The sequence below is a fragment of the Narcine bancroftii genome, chromosome 9, assembly GCF_036971445.1.
Source record: "Narcine bancroftii isolate sNarBan1 chromosome 9, sNarBan1.hap1, whole genome shotgun sequence".
NCBI classification, from domain to species: domain Eukaryota; kingdom Metazoa; phylum Chordata; class Chondrichthyes; order Torpediniformes; family Narcinidae; genus Narcine; species Narcine bancroftii.
In genome coordinates this window covers 85,315,077-85,328,920 of record NC_091477.1, presented here as the reverse complement: position 1 = coordinate 85,328,920, position 13,844 = coordinate 85,315,077, and the positions used below count along the sequence as shown (strand labels likewise).

Below are 13,844 nucleotides of genomic sequence, written 5' to 3'. Positions count from 1 at the left end.
GTTAAATTTAGCAGAAAGCTGCTCAAATGATGCAAAATATCCATCAATGAACAGGATCCTTAAAACTTTGAATACCCCCTCTATACCATCTCTGAAAATTATCATCCAGTAAAGAAGGTTGGCAAAAAGTGATTAGATGCAATAGAGCTTGAAAGAGAGAAATTATGAAATGCAAAATGTTTTCTAAACTGTTCCCAAATTCTCACAGCATCTTTAACAATTAGATTATATATTAACTTAGTTGAAAATGGAAGTGAAGAGCCAAGAAGCGCTAAATTGGAAAAAATGTTGCGATATCAGCTTCATTGATATCCATTATGGGCGGTCAGAATGATTATGAAAAAAAAGACCAAAATGTAAGACATCAAATATTGCCTACCCAATGGTTACATCTAAAGCTAGCCAGAACCATACCTTAGATCTCTGTAGAAGAACTTCATTACAATTTACAATTTATTACAATTTAAGGTGCTACACAGACACATATGTCTAAGGTTAAATTATCTTGTTTTTACCCTGATACGAGCCCCTATTGTGACAGGTGTAAAAGTGGAGAAGCATCATTAATTCATATGTTCTGGACTTGTCCTAGTCTAGAAAAATACTGGAGAGAAGTTTTCCACACTTTGTCTACAATTTTTAAGATAGATTTAGAACCGAATCCTTTGGTCCCCAGTTCAGAGTTGTCTCTCTTTAGGAGATGCGTGCAATTTTACTTAAGTGGAAGGATGCTGCCCCCCTACTCAGGATCAATGGTTGTGTGACATCATGTCCTGTTTGAATATGGAAAAAAATTAGTTATTTGGTTAATAATTCAGATACAAGACTTCAGACACTGGGGATAATTTATGACTCACTTTCTTACTTGATAATTTCACCTCAATGTGATTGAATTGTCTGACATGTCTTTTCCATGTTCTCTTTCACATTTTTTTTCTGTTCCTTCATTTTTCCTTTGATGTTAATCATATATAATATATGGCAACACAGTTAGGGAGGGGTACTGATCTTTTTCTTTTTGTTTTAACTCACCATTTTGTTATTTTCCTTTTTTTCTCTTTTATCTTTTTTTTTCTCTATTTTTATTTCCTTTTTTCTATTATTAATATTTTTTTAAATATTATTTGGACCATGAATTATGGATATATTCTACAATTTACATTTTCTTTTGATATACTGATTGCTTTATTAATTACATATAAATATCCATATCATTTCATTGTATCATATTAGTATTATAAGCTTTTCATTAAAATTACTAAAGATATTTTAAAAAGTAAAAAAAACTAAATATTAAATTCAGAGGGTTGACAATGAATTCTGAATTTGAAACAAATGAAATCTACATTTAAATCCATAATTGGGAAGTACACAAATAGAATAAGGCAGCCCAAACTCATAATAAAGTTCTATGCAGACTTGAGGAAGTTGAAGACCTTAGCAAAAAATAAGTAACCAGTAGCTGGTGCAATGAATTCAATGGGATGAACATCACCTGGGATCCACAATAGGTTTACAATCTACTCTGCCAGAGTCCTATTGGGTGAAACTGAATATAATACTCAACAAACATCAGCCTGAAATTTTTTCACAGAACCAACATAATTATGTGCTTCATAAATAAAGTTAAATCAGCAGACTCATCTCAAATTGTCATGCATGTAGCAACCCAACACCACCCTCCCTCCACATCCCAGCCTCACACAACCCCTAAGCCTCTCTTAACTCATTCCCCACCATCTCCATGATGCACAACTTGTAACTCATCTGTTTTTCACTTGATGATCAGCAATGGAGAGTCCTGACACAAATCATGCATGGCAGCTGTCAGATACTTTATGAGACTCAAACACCTTCCAGACCAGTGTCAACCTCCACCTCATGACTTCCTCAGTCTACATTGGTCCACAGTTACAAATCTGGAGCATTCAGAACTGAGCACTGATGAGAGGAAGAACCTAAATATTATTTCCTAAATATTAACTTTAGAACTTCCAGGGGGAAAAAAACTCATTAAAAAATCTCTATTTAAACTATTTTGAAGTTTTATAAAAATCCTGCCATATTCTAGTCGTCCCTACTTCTACAATCTCCTGATCCAAGTCGCTGCAACACAATGCTCAGCATCCACTTATTAAGTTAGACGAGAGAGGTGTTCTCTCAGGGGAAAAAAAAACACGCACCTGATCTTGGACCATTTCTGATCTTTGGTTTTTCTTGGATTCTCCAGTATGGATTTGCCACTGTCCTTTCTCTAGCTCTCCTATCTCCAGCTGGTATTAGGCTGTCTCCTCTGCGCGTTGACGCTGTTGCACAAAAAATACAAGTATGGTGCATAAAAACTATTGGAATTGGAAATTTATAGATATTGATAAAAGGGCAATATAATGCTGCATCATGGACCTTGGCACCATAGTGATGAGGATTGAGTGTTAACACACAGTTAAGTTGCACAGCCTATTCCCCTCATTCTTTTCATCTCTCCTGTCCCAGAAAGTAGATGCTCCTGTTGCAAAAAAAATTATCTGGATGCATACATTTGTTTTTCAAAAGTAAAAATTCCCTCACATTCCTTTCCCTGCAAAAGGAACATAAAGAGATCTAAAATCTTATGGCCATCCTTTGGTAAAATTACACATTCACAATATGGAGGAAAAGTTTATTACAAAATGCTTTATGATTTAACTGGTTGTACTGAATGATGAGTACAATTTGATTATGCTACATTACATAATGCATTTGTTTCAATGCATTCCTCTTCCTTGCATCCTCTAAAGGTATAAAAATTAGCAACATGTCCATTTAATTTTGAAAAAAAACAAAAATACAATTAATTCCTTCCAGAGAAATACATATTTTTTCCACATTCTGTTTGTTAAAAGTATCACAGAATCATTACTTTTGATGATGGTCTAAACTTATTACCAAAATGACACACCTGCCTTTCTCAGAGATCTACAAAACTCTAAGACTTATACCTCAATTTTGCTGAATGGAACAGATCGCCACCATTTCAAATCTGTTCAAATTCGTTTTACTCTTTCACCAGTCCAATTCCGGAAGATTCTAAATCTGCTTTTCACTGGCACATGTCAGTCTTTGCTGCAGTGATAGTATCAGCCACCCAACCAATAGTTATTGATGCAAATCAGATTTCTGAGCAGACCATTTATAGCATCAGGCAATTCATGAGTCTGTGTAATATTGTACAAAAGTAATTATTTCACTTGACAAGGAAATTGAAGAGATTTCACCAATATTCTAAATTTCAAAGGTAAGCCTGTATTATAGTTTTACACTTTACTCATATTTCCAGAAAATGATCATATGTTGTAAACAGTCCCCATTGAAATAGAGTTTAACAAAAATTTTTAATGACACACAATTTAAATGAGGTATTTCTTTAAACACTGCAGAGACACGTCGAGCAAATCTTTGTTTATTCCTCATGACCTTCACGATTCCTTCAGTTTCTTCCCCTCTTTACCAAAACATTTTAATTTGAATATCCATGATTAAATAGCCAAGATCCTTTAACGAGCATTCTATTTCTCATTTAACAAGCAAACATTAAAGGAGTCAAATAATCATAGAACTATAAAGCCACCACTTAAATAATCTTCAGAAAGCATCACAGTACAATTATTACACTGATGACATAATTACACTGATGTCATAATTACACTGATGTCATAATTACACTGATGTCATATTACACTGATGTCACAATTACACTGATGTCACTGCTATCTCTCTGTGCAGCTCAAATTGCTTTTGTTGAGACTTTCTGGCGAGCATCGAATCAATAAAAATGAAACTTGTTCACAGGAGTGACTTTGTGAAGAACAGGCAAGTTGCTGCTCTGAACCAACTTGGAATGCTTTCTCGAGGTAATGGATGGGATGTTAATTTAGGGGCTGTTTTGTCCTGGGTGGCATTGATTTTCTTTAAAGCATTATCACAACTTGTGTGATTCAGTGTTTACCGGTCTCAATCCTATGACAAGCATCACCTTTGTTACCCTCGCCGTCTTCAACGAAAGTTGCAATGCTTTGCTGCAACAGCGATCGGGACTGGGTTTCGAATCCTGCGCTGTCTGTAAGGAGTGCGTACGTTTTCCCCGTGTTTGTGTGGATTTCTTCCAGGTGCTCCGGTTTTCTCTCACCATTCAAAAATGTGCCAGGGTTGTAGGTCAATTGGCTATATTTGGGCAGCACAGGCTCATGAGCCAAAAGGGGTTGTTTCCATGCTGTATATCTAAATTTAAAATTTTAACTGAACTGTTAACAATATTTTCCATTTTTCTTTAAGTAAGCAATGAGGTTCTGCGACATTATTCTGGGAGTCTTTTGCAAGATATGAAAAGAAAACCAGGCATCCTTTATCCATGATGTAATAATCCCATGCTCACAATCTAATGGGTGCAAGCAGCAATAATCAAGAAGTTTGACAACCAGATAAATAGATAAAGGTTGACATTTGCATCATTTTATGTCTTAGCCAAATAAATATCCAATTAGCTTTCAGTTCGCAATTGACACATCATCATCACTTTCCAACAAGTTCAAACTTACTGGAAGTCTGTCATAAAGGCAAAAATAGAGGCTGATGAACATTTTTGCACATGTTTATCCCCTTAATGGAGATGTCACATGTCATCCTGGACCAGATAAGACAAAGGGCCCATGCACAGAGAAAACCCAATGCAAGTGAAGTGAGGACCCTGGGATACACGAGTGGTAAGGTATGCATGCATTTAAACCCTTTTAACAGGATGATTTGCTGCATACATGCACATACATGTACTTCTTAAGACCTCATTTTTTAGAATTAGATTGCTATTTAACACTTTGCTTCCTGCTCCCATCCTCAGCATGTTGGCTTTATATACTCAATGACATTACAGTGACATTACAGTGAAAGTATCCAGGATCCATAATTCCATTTATGGTCATATGTCAAACACACAAAACTCTTTCCTTTGTTTGCCTTTACTGACACAGTACCACTCTAAGACCAAGAAAGCGAAACAAAAGGAAGTCCCTTCAGAATCATTGAACACCTACGGATCTCGCCATCTCCTCTGATGCCGCTGTCTCTTGTAACTCCAAAGCCAAACAGCCTCCTGTCCATTCCAGCATTGAACCCAAGCTCCAGGCATCCAAGTAGCCACATTTAAGTGTCACAAAGCTATTAGAGCTCATGGACTTTCATCAGCACCCTCACAAATCCCAAACCCAATACTCAGTTCCTAGAAATAAGTTGCCGCAGCCCATTGGGAGGTCTTCAGCAACCGGACCTCTCATTCTCTGATAGGGGTGGAGGGGCAGGTAAAGGGGTATTCTCCCACACTGGTGTCCTGCGCTGATCCTCAGAGCCCCAATACTCAAAGTCTGAGCTGCCAAACGTGGGCACCACCATCTTTGATGCAGTCCGTTGAGGACAGTGATGTAAAAACCCACTGCCATCCCATTCTACATGCAATTTAAATCCCCGTGGGGTTATCGTACAGGATGACTGGGCAGGAGGATGCCGCAAAGGAAGGCATAAATGCTGCGGCTCCAATCACAGCTTTTCCTCGGTCCATTCTTGCAGAGCCACCATCTTACCTGGCCTGATCCTTCAGTCAACACTGAAGAAACGTTGCATCATTGAATGGTGTTGTCATTCAGATCAAATGTTCCAAGAAGATTGTGCACATCCATTCCAATGAAATGACATGGCTAAAGTGAAAGGGAAAGTGAAGTGGAGAGGCAACAAGGAAGTGAGGGGGAAATGTTGGAGGCTGAAATAAGCCGGTCTTCCAGTTTTATCAACCCCACTAATAGACACAGATGTGCAATATCGTAGAGCTTGAGAACAGCAAGGATAACAGAGGGAAAGCAACAAGATAGGATCATTGTTTAATACTAAACGCAGATTGACTGCATTTACATGCACCACTGTGTTTGCTGGAGAGGAAGAACCAGGAGAATTTTCCACCAGAATCAACTATGATGACATTTTAGCACAATTCTCTGATGGTGAAATCCTGTTACTTGAAAGACACCATAAAGATACAAAGTCAAGGTAATCCATGTATTCCAAAACTGCACTACATGCTGTTAAAACTTCTGCCAAAATTTTGCAACTAAATCAACATTTTGCAAAGAGCAATTTGGATGTCACCCATTGGAGATAATTCCGCCAGTTTGCAAAAAAAAATCTGAGGACAGACAACAAATTGAACCATATTTTCCACAACCACCATTTAAAATAAATACAAGGGCAGAGCATTTGCTTTCACAGTACATTCATTATTTCATGTTAACCAAAGTGCAGCCAGCCAGGGGAGAAACATTTCTTTTGTCCCCATTTCTCCATTCCAATGACTGTCAGTGGGTGAATGCAGAGTCCTGTAGTTTGTCCATGTCTCCTTTCCAATGACTGTCAGTGGGTGAATGCAGTCCTGTAGTTTGCCCATGTCTCCTTTCCAATGACTGTCACTGGGTGAATGCAGAGTCCTGTAGTTTGTCCATGTCTCTTTTCCAATGACTGTCAGTGGGTGAATGCAGAGCCCTGTAGTTTGTCCATGTCTCCTTTCCAATTACTTTCAGTGGGTGAATACAGAGTCCTGTAGTTTGCCCATGACTCCTTTCCAATGACTGTCACTGGGTGAATGCAGAGCCCTGTAGTTTGCCCACATCTCCTTTCCAATGACTGTCAGTGGGTGAATGCAGAGACCTGTAGTTTGCCCATGTCTCCTTTCCAATGACTGTCAGTGGGTGATTGCAGAGTCCTGTAGTTTGTCCATGTCTCCTTTCCAATGACTGTCAGTGGGTGAATGCAGAGCCCTCTAGTTTGCCCATGACTCCTTTCCAATGATTGTCAGTGGGTGAATGCAGAGCCCTGTAGTTTGTCCATGTCTCCTTTCCAATGACTGTCAGTGGGTGAATGCAGAGCCCTGTAGTTTCCCCATGTCTCCTTTCCAATGACTGTCAGTGGGTGAATGCAGAGCCCTGTAGTTTGCCCACGTCTCCTTTCCAATGACTGTCAGTGGCTGAATGCAGAGCCCTGTAGTTTGCCCACGTCTCCTTTCCAATGACTGTCAGTGGGTGAATGCAAAGCCCTGTGGCTTGCCTCGATTGCTGAAAATCCAGTGAATTGTTGAGATGGCCAAGTTAAAATGCAAGCATTATTTAAGATACATTCATTTGGGGAAATGCTAATTACAGTGAGATTAGGCTGGTACTGGAAAGAGTAAATTGGGAACAGATGTTCTCGGGGGAAAGCACAGAAGTAATGTGGAAGATGGTTAGGGACGACTCGTGTGGGGTTCTGGATAGGTTTGCCCCCACTGAGATAGGGAAAAGATGGTGGGTAATGGTTGACAAAAGAGGTGAGACAGCTAGTTATATAAGAGGAAGACGGAAACATATTTAAGGTTTAAGAAGCAAAAGGCAGAAGGCCTCAGGATAATTATATAATAGCCAGGAACCAACTTAAAAAAGGATTTAGATAGAAAGGGGCAAAAGGTGGCCTTGGCAAGAAGGATTAAGGAAAACCCTGAGGTGTTCTATGCATACGTAAACAGAAGGATGACTAGATTAGAAGGTCGCTGATGTAAAAAGAAGGTAACGTGCCTGGAGGCAAAGGATGTAGAGGATATTTTACATGAATACTTTGCTCAGTGTTCGTCAATATGGAACAAGCTTTTGTGCTGGATCATGTTGAGATCACGAGAGAGGAAGTGCTGGGTCTTCTTAAAAATATTAGGATTGATGTCCACAGGACTGGATGAAATTTGTTCTTTTTTAATTTTTTTAAAAATTTAAACATCTTCTTTCTTTGGCTTGGCTTCGCAGACGAAGATTTATGGAGGGGGTAAATGTCCACGTCAGCTGCAGGCTCGATTGTGGCTGACAAGTCCGATGCGGGACAGGCAGACACGGTTGCAGCGGAAAATTGGTTGGTTGGGGTTGGGTGTTGGGTTTTTCCTCCTTTGTCTTTTGTCTACTCTACAAATTTAAACATACAGCACAGTAACAGGCCCTTCCAGCCCATGAACCTGTGCTGCCCCAATTACACCCAAATAACCTACAATGTCCGTACGTTTTGAAGGGTGGGATAAAACCAGAACACCTGGAGGAAACCTACACGGACAAGGGAAGAATGTACAAATATACCGATGGGAAAAATAGCCCAGGTTACTTACTATGGGATGCGAGGAAAGAGATCGCTGGGTCATTGTCAATGATCTTTGTATCATCCCTGCACACAGGGGAGGTGCTAGGGGATTGGAGACTGGCAAATGAAGTCCCCTTGTATAAAATAAGTAATAGGGAGAATCCTTGGAATTATAGACCAGTTAATCTTACATCAGTGGTGGGAAAACTATTGGAGAGGATTCTGAGGGACAGGATTTACAAGCATTTAGAGTAGCATAGTCTTCTCATGAATAGCCAACATGACTTTGTGAGGGGAAGGTCATGCCTCACTTCCTCAAAAAATTCAATTAGCTGCGTAACAAAAAAAATTGATGAAGTTACGGTGGTACATGTGGTATAGATGGATTTTGGTAAGGCATTTGACAAGGTAGACACATTCAGAAAGTCATAAGGCATGGCATCCATTCAGAAAACAGAGTGTAATAGTAGTTGGAACATAATCTTCCTGGAGGTCAGCGAACAGTGAAATTTCATTGTGATCTATTCTGAGACGTCTGCTCCTTGTGATCCTGGAGATCAGCGATCAGTGGAATTTCATCGTGATCTATTCTGGGACACCTGCTCCTTGTGATTTTTATAAATGACCTGGATGAAGAAGTTTGAAGAAGATATGAAGGTTGGAAGTGTTATGGACAGTATGTGAAGTTGTCATAGGTTAGAAAAGGATACAAACAGGATGCAGAGTTGGGCAGAAAAGTGGCAGATGGAGTTCAATCCAGAAAAGCGTGAAGTGATATATTTTGGAAGATCGAACTTGAACGTGGAGTACATGGTTAATGGTAGAATTCTTAACAATGTGGAAGAACAGAGGGACCTCGGAGTTCAAGTCCACAGATCTCTTAACATCTGCAGGTCAAATAATAAAAACACAATACTGAAGAAAATGGAATAAAGCATTTTGTTAAAAGATTTTATTTGTCAAATTCAACACCAATGACGATTAAAAAAAACTCTTCTTAATCTTCCAAAAAATGGGAGAATTTGAATTTATGAAAGATCCTCCATAATCATTTCCAATGGACTCCTGGAAAACACATAATTGGAATTTCTCCATTTCTATGTTTTCAGAGGTGGGGTTTATGAAGCTGTGCACTCCCTCTGCCTGAGTTTTCATTTTCTCAAGCTGTTGGCAGCAGCTTCTTGTTTTTCCATCCATACAAAATAAAGAATAAGAACATAAGAATTTGGAGCAGGAATTAAGCAATATGACCTTCCTAGCCAGATCCTATGATCACAGCTGATCAGATCTTGTTCATAGCTCTGCTCTCTGACTTCCACTGAACTTCTAAATTCCCATTGACTAAAATTCTGACCATTTATGTTACAGTCTCCTCGGCTCTCTGGAGTAAGGAATTCCAAAGATTCACAGCACTCAGAGGTAGAATTTTACCTCAAGTTTATCTTAAATAGGAGGCCAAATATTCTGAAATTATGGACCCTGATTCCAGAATCTCCTTTAGGCAAAGAAATTTTCTCTGACTGACCAACTGCAATATGACAGCTTTTTAACTTTCCTCTGGAATGGCCCATCAAGCCATTCAGTTCTAGAGTTATTCAATAACTGATTATTTAGCCAGTGACATTCCAGGAATGAATTAATGATTTAAAATTATGGAATTTACAACAAAACCTGGAGGGAATATACAACAAGGAAATATATTTAAGAATGCTGTCCCAAATAAGAGCATGGGATACTTGACCTTTTGTATCTCCTCCACCATTCACAAAAATCATAGCTGATTTTTAACTTGACTGCTTTTTTTCCTATTCTAACCACATATTTCTCTATTCTCTTAGTATTCAAATATCATGTGAGTCTGTGCATTGCATATACTCAGCAGTGAAGCCTCAGGTAAAGAATTGCATTGATTCATTGCTTGTTTTCAATTTATTTTCACCACTGATAGAATAGTGATCCTCTTATTTTGAGATTGTTCTGAGTATGAACACGTGAGTTTATTGTCATAGTCACAAGTAAAATTAATAGAAATGCTGAGATTCTGTCTTTCTGCAGCCACACAGCTGTGTAAGCTGGTTCTGGACATCACAGCCAAATGAAACATCATCCATGCATCTCCCTGTAAAGCCCTGTAAAGCCCTGTAATCATTTTGTATGTTCCATTTACATCAGCTACCATTCTTTTCAATTCAGAGAGCCCTATTTTGCTTCATCTTTTGCATTATAGGCTAATCCATTCCTGAAATCAATCTGATGAATATTCATTATCCTTCCACTATCACATGTATATCTTTGAACAGGGAGATCAGATCTGCACACAGTATTCCAAAGGATGGATCACCAAGGGTTTTTCATTTGGGCTAAAATTGATCTTACCTTCTGGTATCATGTCATAGTTCAGGTTCATCAAAACCTGGAAATATTGTTAGCATTTAGGTACAAGTAGATGAGTCAGATTTGCTGGTTAATTATGATATCAAAAATGGGAGTAGAAGAAGTCAAGTAGCTCTTCAAAGTTGTTTTATGTGATTTGTGGTCACATGTCCATTGTCCTACCCAATGATCATCATCTTTGATTTCCTTACACTCTACATATCTATTCATCTTAACTATTTTTGTTAATTTCCAAATAAAATTTATTCACAATTTATATGTGCAGTGCAAAAGCTTTTCACATTCATAGTGTTATGTTCGTTTATACACTGTAACATTGACTACTTAGAGCTCCTTTGACATTAATATGGCTCCTCCACATGGGGTAACTACTTTTCTATTGATTGAGGGGCTTCCGTACCACACCGCTGTAGTGGAAGAATTTTAGTTGTGGTCCTTTCCCACGAGCTCAAGTATTACATGCACACCAAGCATCAATGTGTTGCTCAGCATGTAGTCCTACAAGCTAGAATGTGCCAATCAGCAAATTCCCTCACTGACATCTCACTGCACTGGAAGACCAACAAGTTTTGGGCAGACCAAAGAGCATCTTTCACCAAGCTGATGATCTTCCAGCAGCACTGGATATCTGTTTCTGGGTGAGTCCCTAGCAACAGCCCGTAGATTAGACCGTCCTCTGTTACGCTGCAGGTGATGAACTGTAACAAGGAGATATACCAGGATGTTTCCTGGATCGGAAAATACATTGACAGACCTAGGGCTTTTCTCTTTGGAGTGACAAAGCATTAGAGGTAACTTAATTGAGGTATATAAGATTATGGCTTTATGTAGGGTGGACAGCCAGCACCCTTTTCCAGGGATAGCAGTAGCAAATACCAGAAGACATCTATTTAAGGTAAGTGGAGGAAAGTTTAAGGGTGTTGTCAGAGAAAGGTTTTTTTTTAAAACACCGAGAGTGGAAGGTGCTTGGAATGTATTACTGGCCGTGATGGTGGGCACTGGCACACCATGAACATTCAAAAGACACTTAGACAGACACATGATTGAAAGAAAAATAGAGGGTTATGGGTGTGAGGTAGGGAAAAATTAATTGTTATGGTATGTTTACATAGATCAGCACAAGATCTTAGGCTGAAAGGCCTGTACTGTGCTCTGATGTTCCATATTCATGATGGCACTTGGTGTCCTTAGTCCGCCTGTCTTCACTTAAATAGTCCAGCATTCACAGAACTCTGGTGCAGAAAATTCCAAAGATCTGCAATTTTTTTTCAAAAATGCCATCCTCATCACAGAATAAAATGGCCAACACATTACCCTACACCAAAGACCTCTAACACCACATGTTCCAGCCAGAGAAAGCATTTATGCTGTCATTCTCTCAAACACCACCAAATAGAAGATGGTAGCACTGCTGGAGCTGCTGTAGTGACAGCGCTGCCGCTGGTCTGGACTTGCGGATGCAGCCCCCCAGTCGACGGCAGAAAGTTATGCAAGGGCTTCGAATGAGGAAGCAGAAGACTGGAACAAGGCACCAGAGGACAGGAAGATCAGAGAGGTAGAAGCAGAGAAGATGAACCGCGGGGACGGTGATCATGCTGGCAAGCCAGTGAGGGACCAGTGCATGCGGCGGGCTGCCAGTAACTTGTGGAATTTATAGGCTGCTGGACACTGCTGTTGGGTGACTCGCGCTGGGCTGTGGACTGCTGGAGTCTGGCTCAAACTGGCTGGAGGGGTACCAGGTATCGGAACTGGGATGCGAGGGGTGCCGAGGTCACTGACTGTATTGGAGGTTTGGATCTGGAGCTCGGCTCGCCAATGATTTGGACTGGGCTCTGTGTGGCTGCGGAGGCTGCAGAAGAGCTGGAGGTGAATCTATGGACACTCGGTGACTGGGGGAGGGGGATCTCTTTTTTGCTTCTCTCTTTCTTGCTCTGACTGTAATTCTGCAAGAGGCACCTAGGCAATTCCTGTTGGGCAAATCTGCCTGCCTTGCAGCAGGCAATAGGAAATTTCATGTAATGTGACACTGTTTTATTATTATTAGGACAGCAAATTGAATCTTGAACATGGGGATGTAAGGGCCATTCTTTATAAGACAAGTCCCTTATCACAAAAATTAATCTTGTGAACCTCGACAGTGCATGTCTTTGATATGTAGTACCTCATGACGTGATTGAGGCACTTCCATCCGAACATATCAGGTGAGATGTTCATTGTAGATGTAAGTCGTAATGGGGAGGTTGAATGTAATGATTAAAAGACTAACAATTAAGCCCAGCAAGACAAGCAGAAAAGGAAATAAAAAAAAACAAGGCAGAAATTATCTAAATCTTTCTATTGTCACACAAAATATATTACCTGTACCACTTTTATTCCATTCTATGGCAATCATGTGCATTTCATTTCCTTGGAGTGGAAATTTCCTTCTGTCAGGGAACTGTGGGTGTAGAGGTAGTGGTGGTAATAGAGAATCTGCCAGAATTGAATTTCTAATCCTGGTCTCCTTGAAAAGTGGTTTAAATTATGATCACCAGATATCTGGTGCTGTCTTTCAGGTCTTTTTGCGTATTCCCATGTCTTTTTTTTTAAACTTTATTTAAGATTTTATAACATGAATAACATATAGGATTACATTTTAAAAAATTAATAATAAAATAACAATACAATATCAGTAATCTAAATAAACTATACCCTCCCCAATAATTATTACACATTAATAACCCAACTCAAATTAGTCCAACCCCCCCTTTCCCCCCAAAATAAAGAGTGAAGAATTAATAAAGTTAATAATATATGTGAGAAAAAACACTTACAAAAAAAAAACAAAAACATAATCGATTAAAATACTAACAAAAAGAAAAGTAATTAATACTAAAATATCAGACTTAAAAAACATATTTAAATCAAACTTAAATGCATATATTTAACAAACGGAGTTAAGATGAAACATATATTTAACTCAAACTTAATATAAAAAATTAGTAAAGTTAGTAACATCATTTATCAAAAATTCTTAAACAATAATCAATCGTACTCCCATGTCTGCGTGGGTTTTTCCCAGGTGCTCTGGTTTCCTCCCACCCTCCAAAACATACTGGGTTGGAAACTAATTGGGTGATGTGACTTTAAATGGTTGGAATCAGCCTATCATTATAATTAAAAAAAATACAGAAGAATGAGACTGAATTTCTCATTCACTGCATTGAAGACAATTGGTTAGGAGATCTGTTCTTTGTTTTACATACTAGCTGACTTTTATTTCACCTTAATCCAATGACGAAATT

The 13,844-nt window shown here is 39.0% G+C and overlaps 1 protein-coding gene and 1 long non-coding RNA gene across 11 annotated transcripts in view; one reads left to right on the top strand and one right to left on the bottom strand.

Annotated features, from left to right (window-relative positions):
* The window catches only part of pxylp1 (2-phosphoxylose phosphatase 1), a 202,075-nt gene that overhangs the window by 74,282 nt on the left and 113,949 nt on the right, over window positions 1-13,844 (bottom strand). For 4 of the 10 annotated variants that reach the window (XM_069896677.1, XM_069896678.1, XM_069896679.1 and 1 more), the window contains one exon: window positions 2,184-2,306. The exons of 2 other annotated variants lie outside the window; for them this stretch is intronic. In XM_069896677.1, coding sequence (XP_069752778.1) covers window positions 2,184-2,306 — 123 coding nt within the window. Of the gene's footprint in view, window positions 1-2,183; window positions 2,307-2,978; window positions 3,175-3,383; window positions 3,645-12,918; window positions 12,984-13,844 lie in introns of those variants that run through there. 4 more of the 10 variants (XM_069896682.1, XM_069896681.1, XM_069896685.1 and 1 more) reach the window with 4 other exon arrangements.
* Window positions 3,698-4,526, top strand: LOC138742383 (uncharacterized). The gene is made up of 2 exons (XR_011344126.1): window positions 3,698-3,890; window positions 4,312-4,526. It is a non-coding gene; the product is annotated as an uncharacterized lncRNA (long non-coding RNA).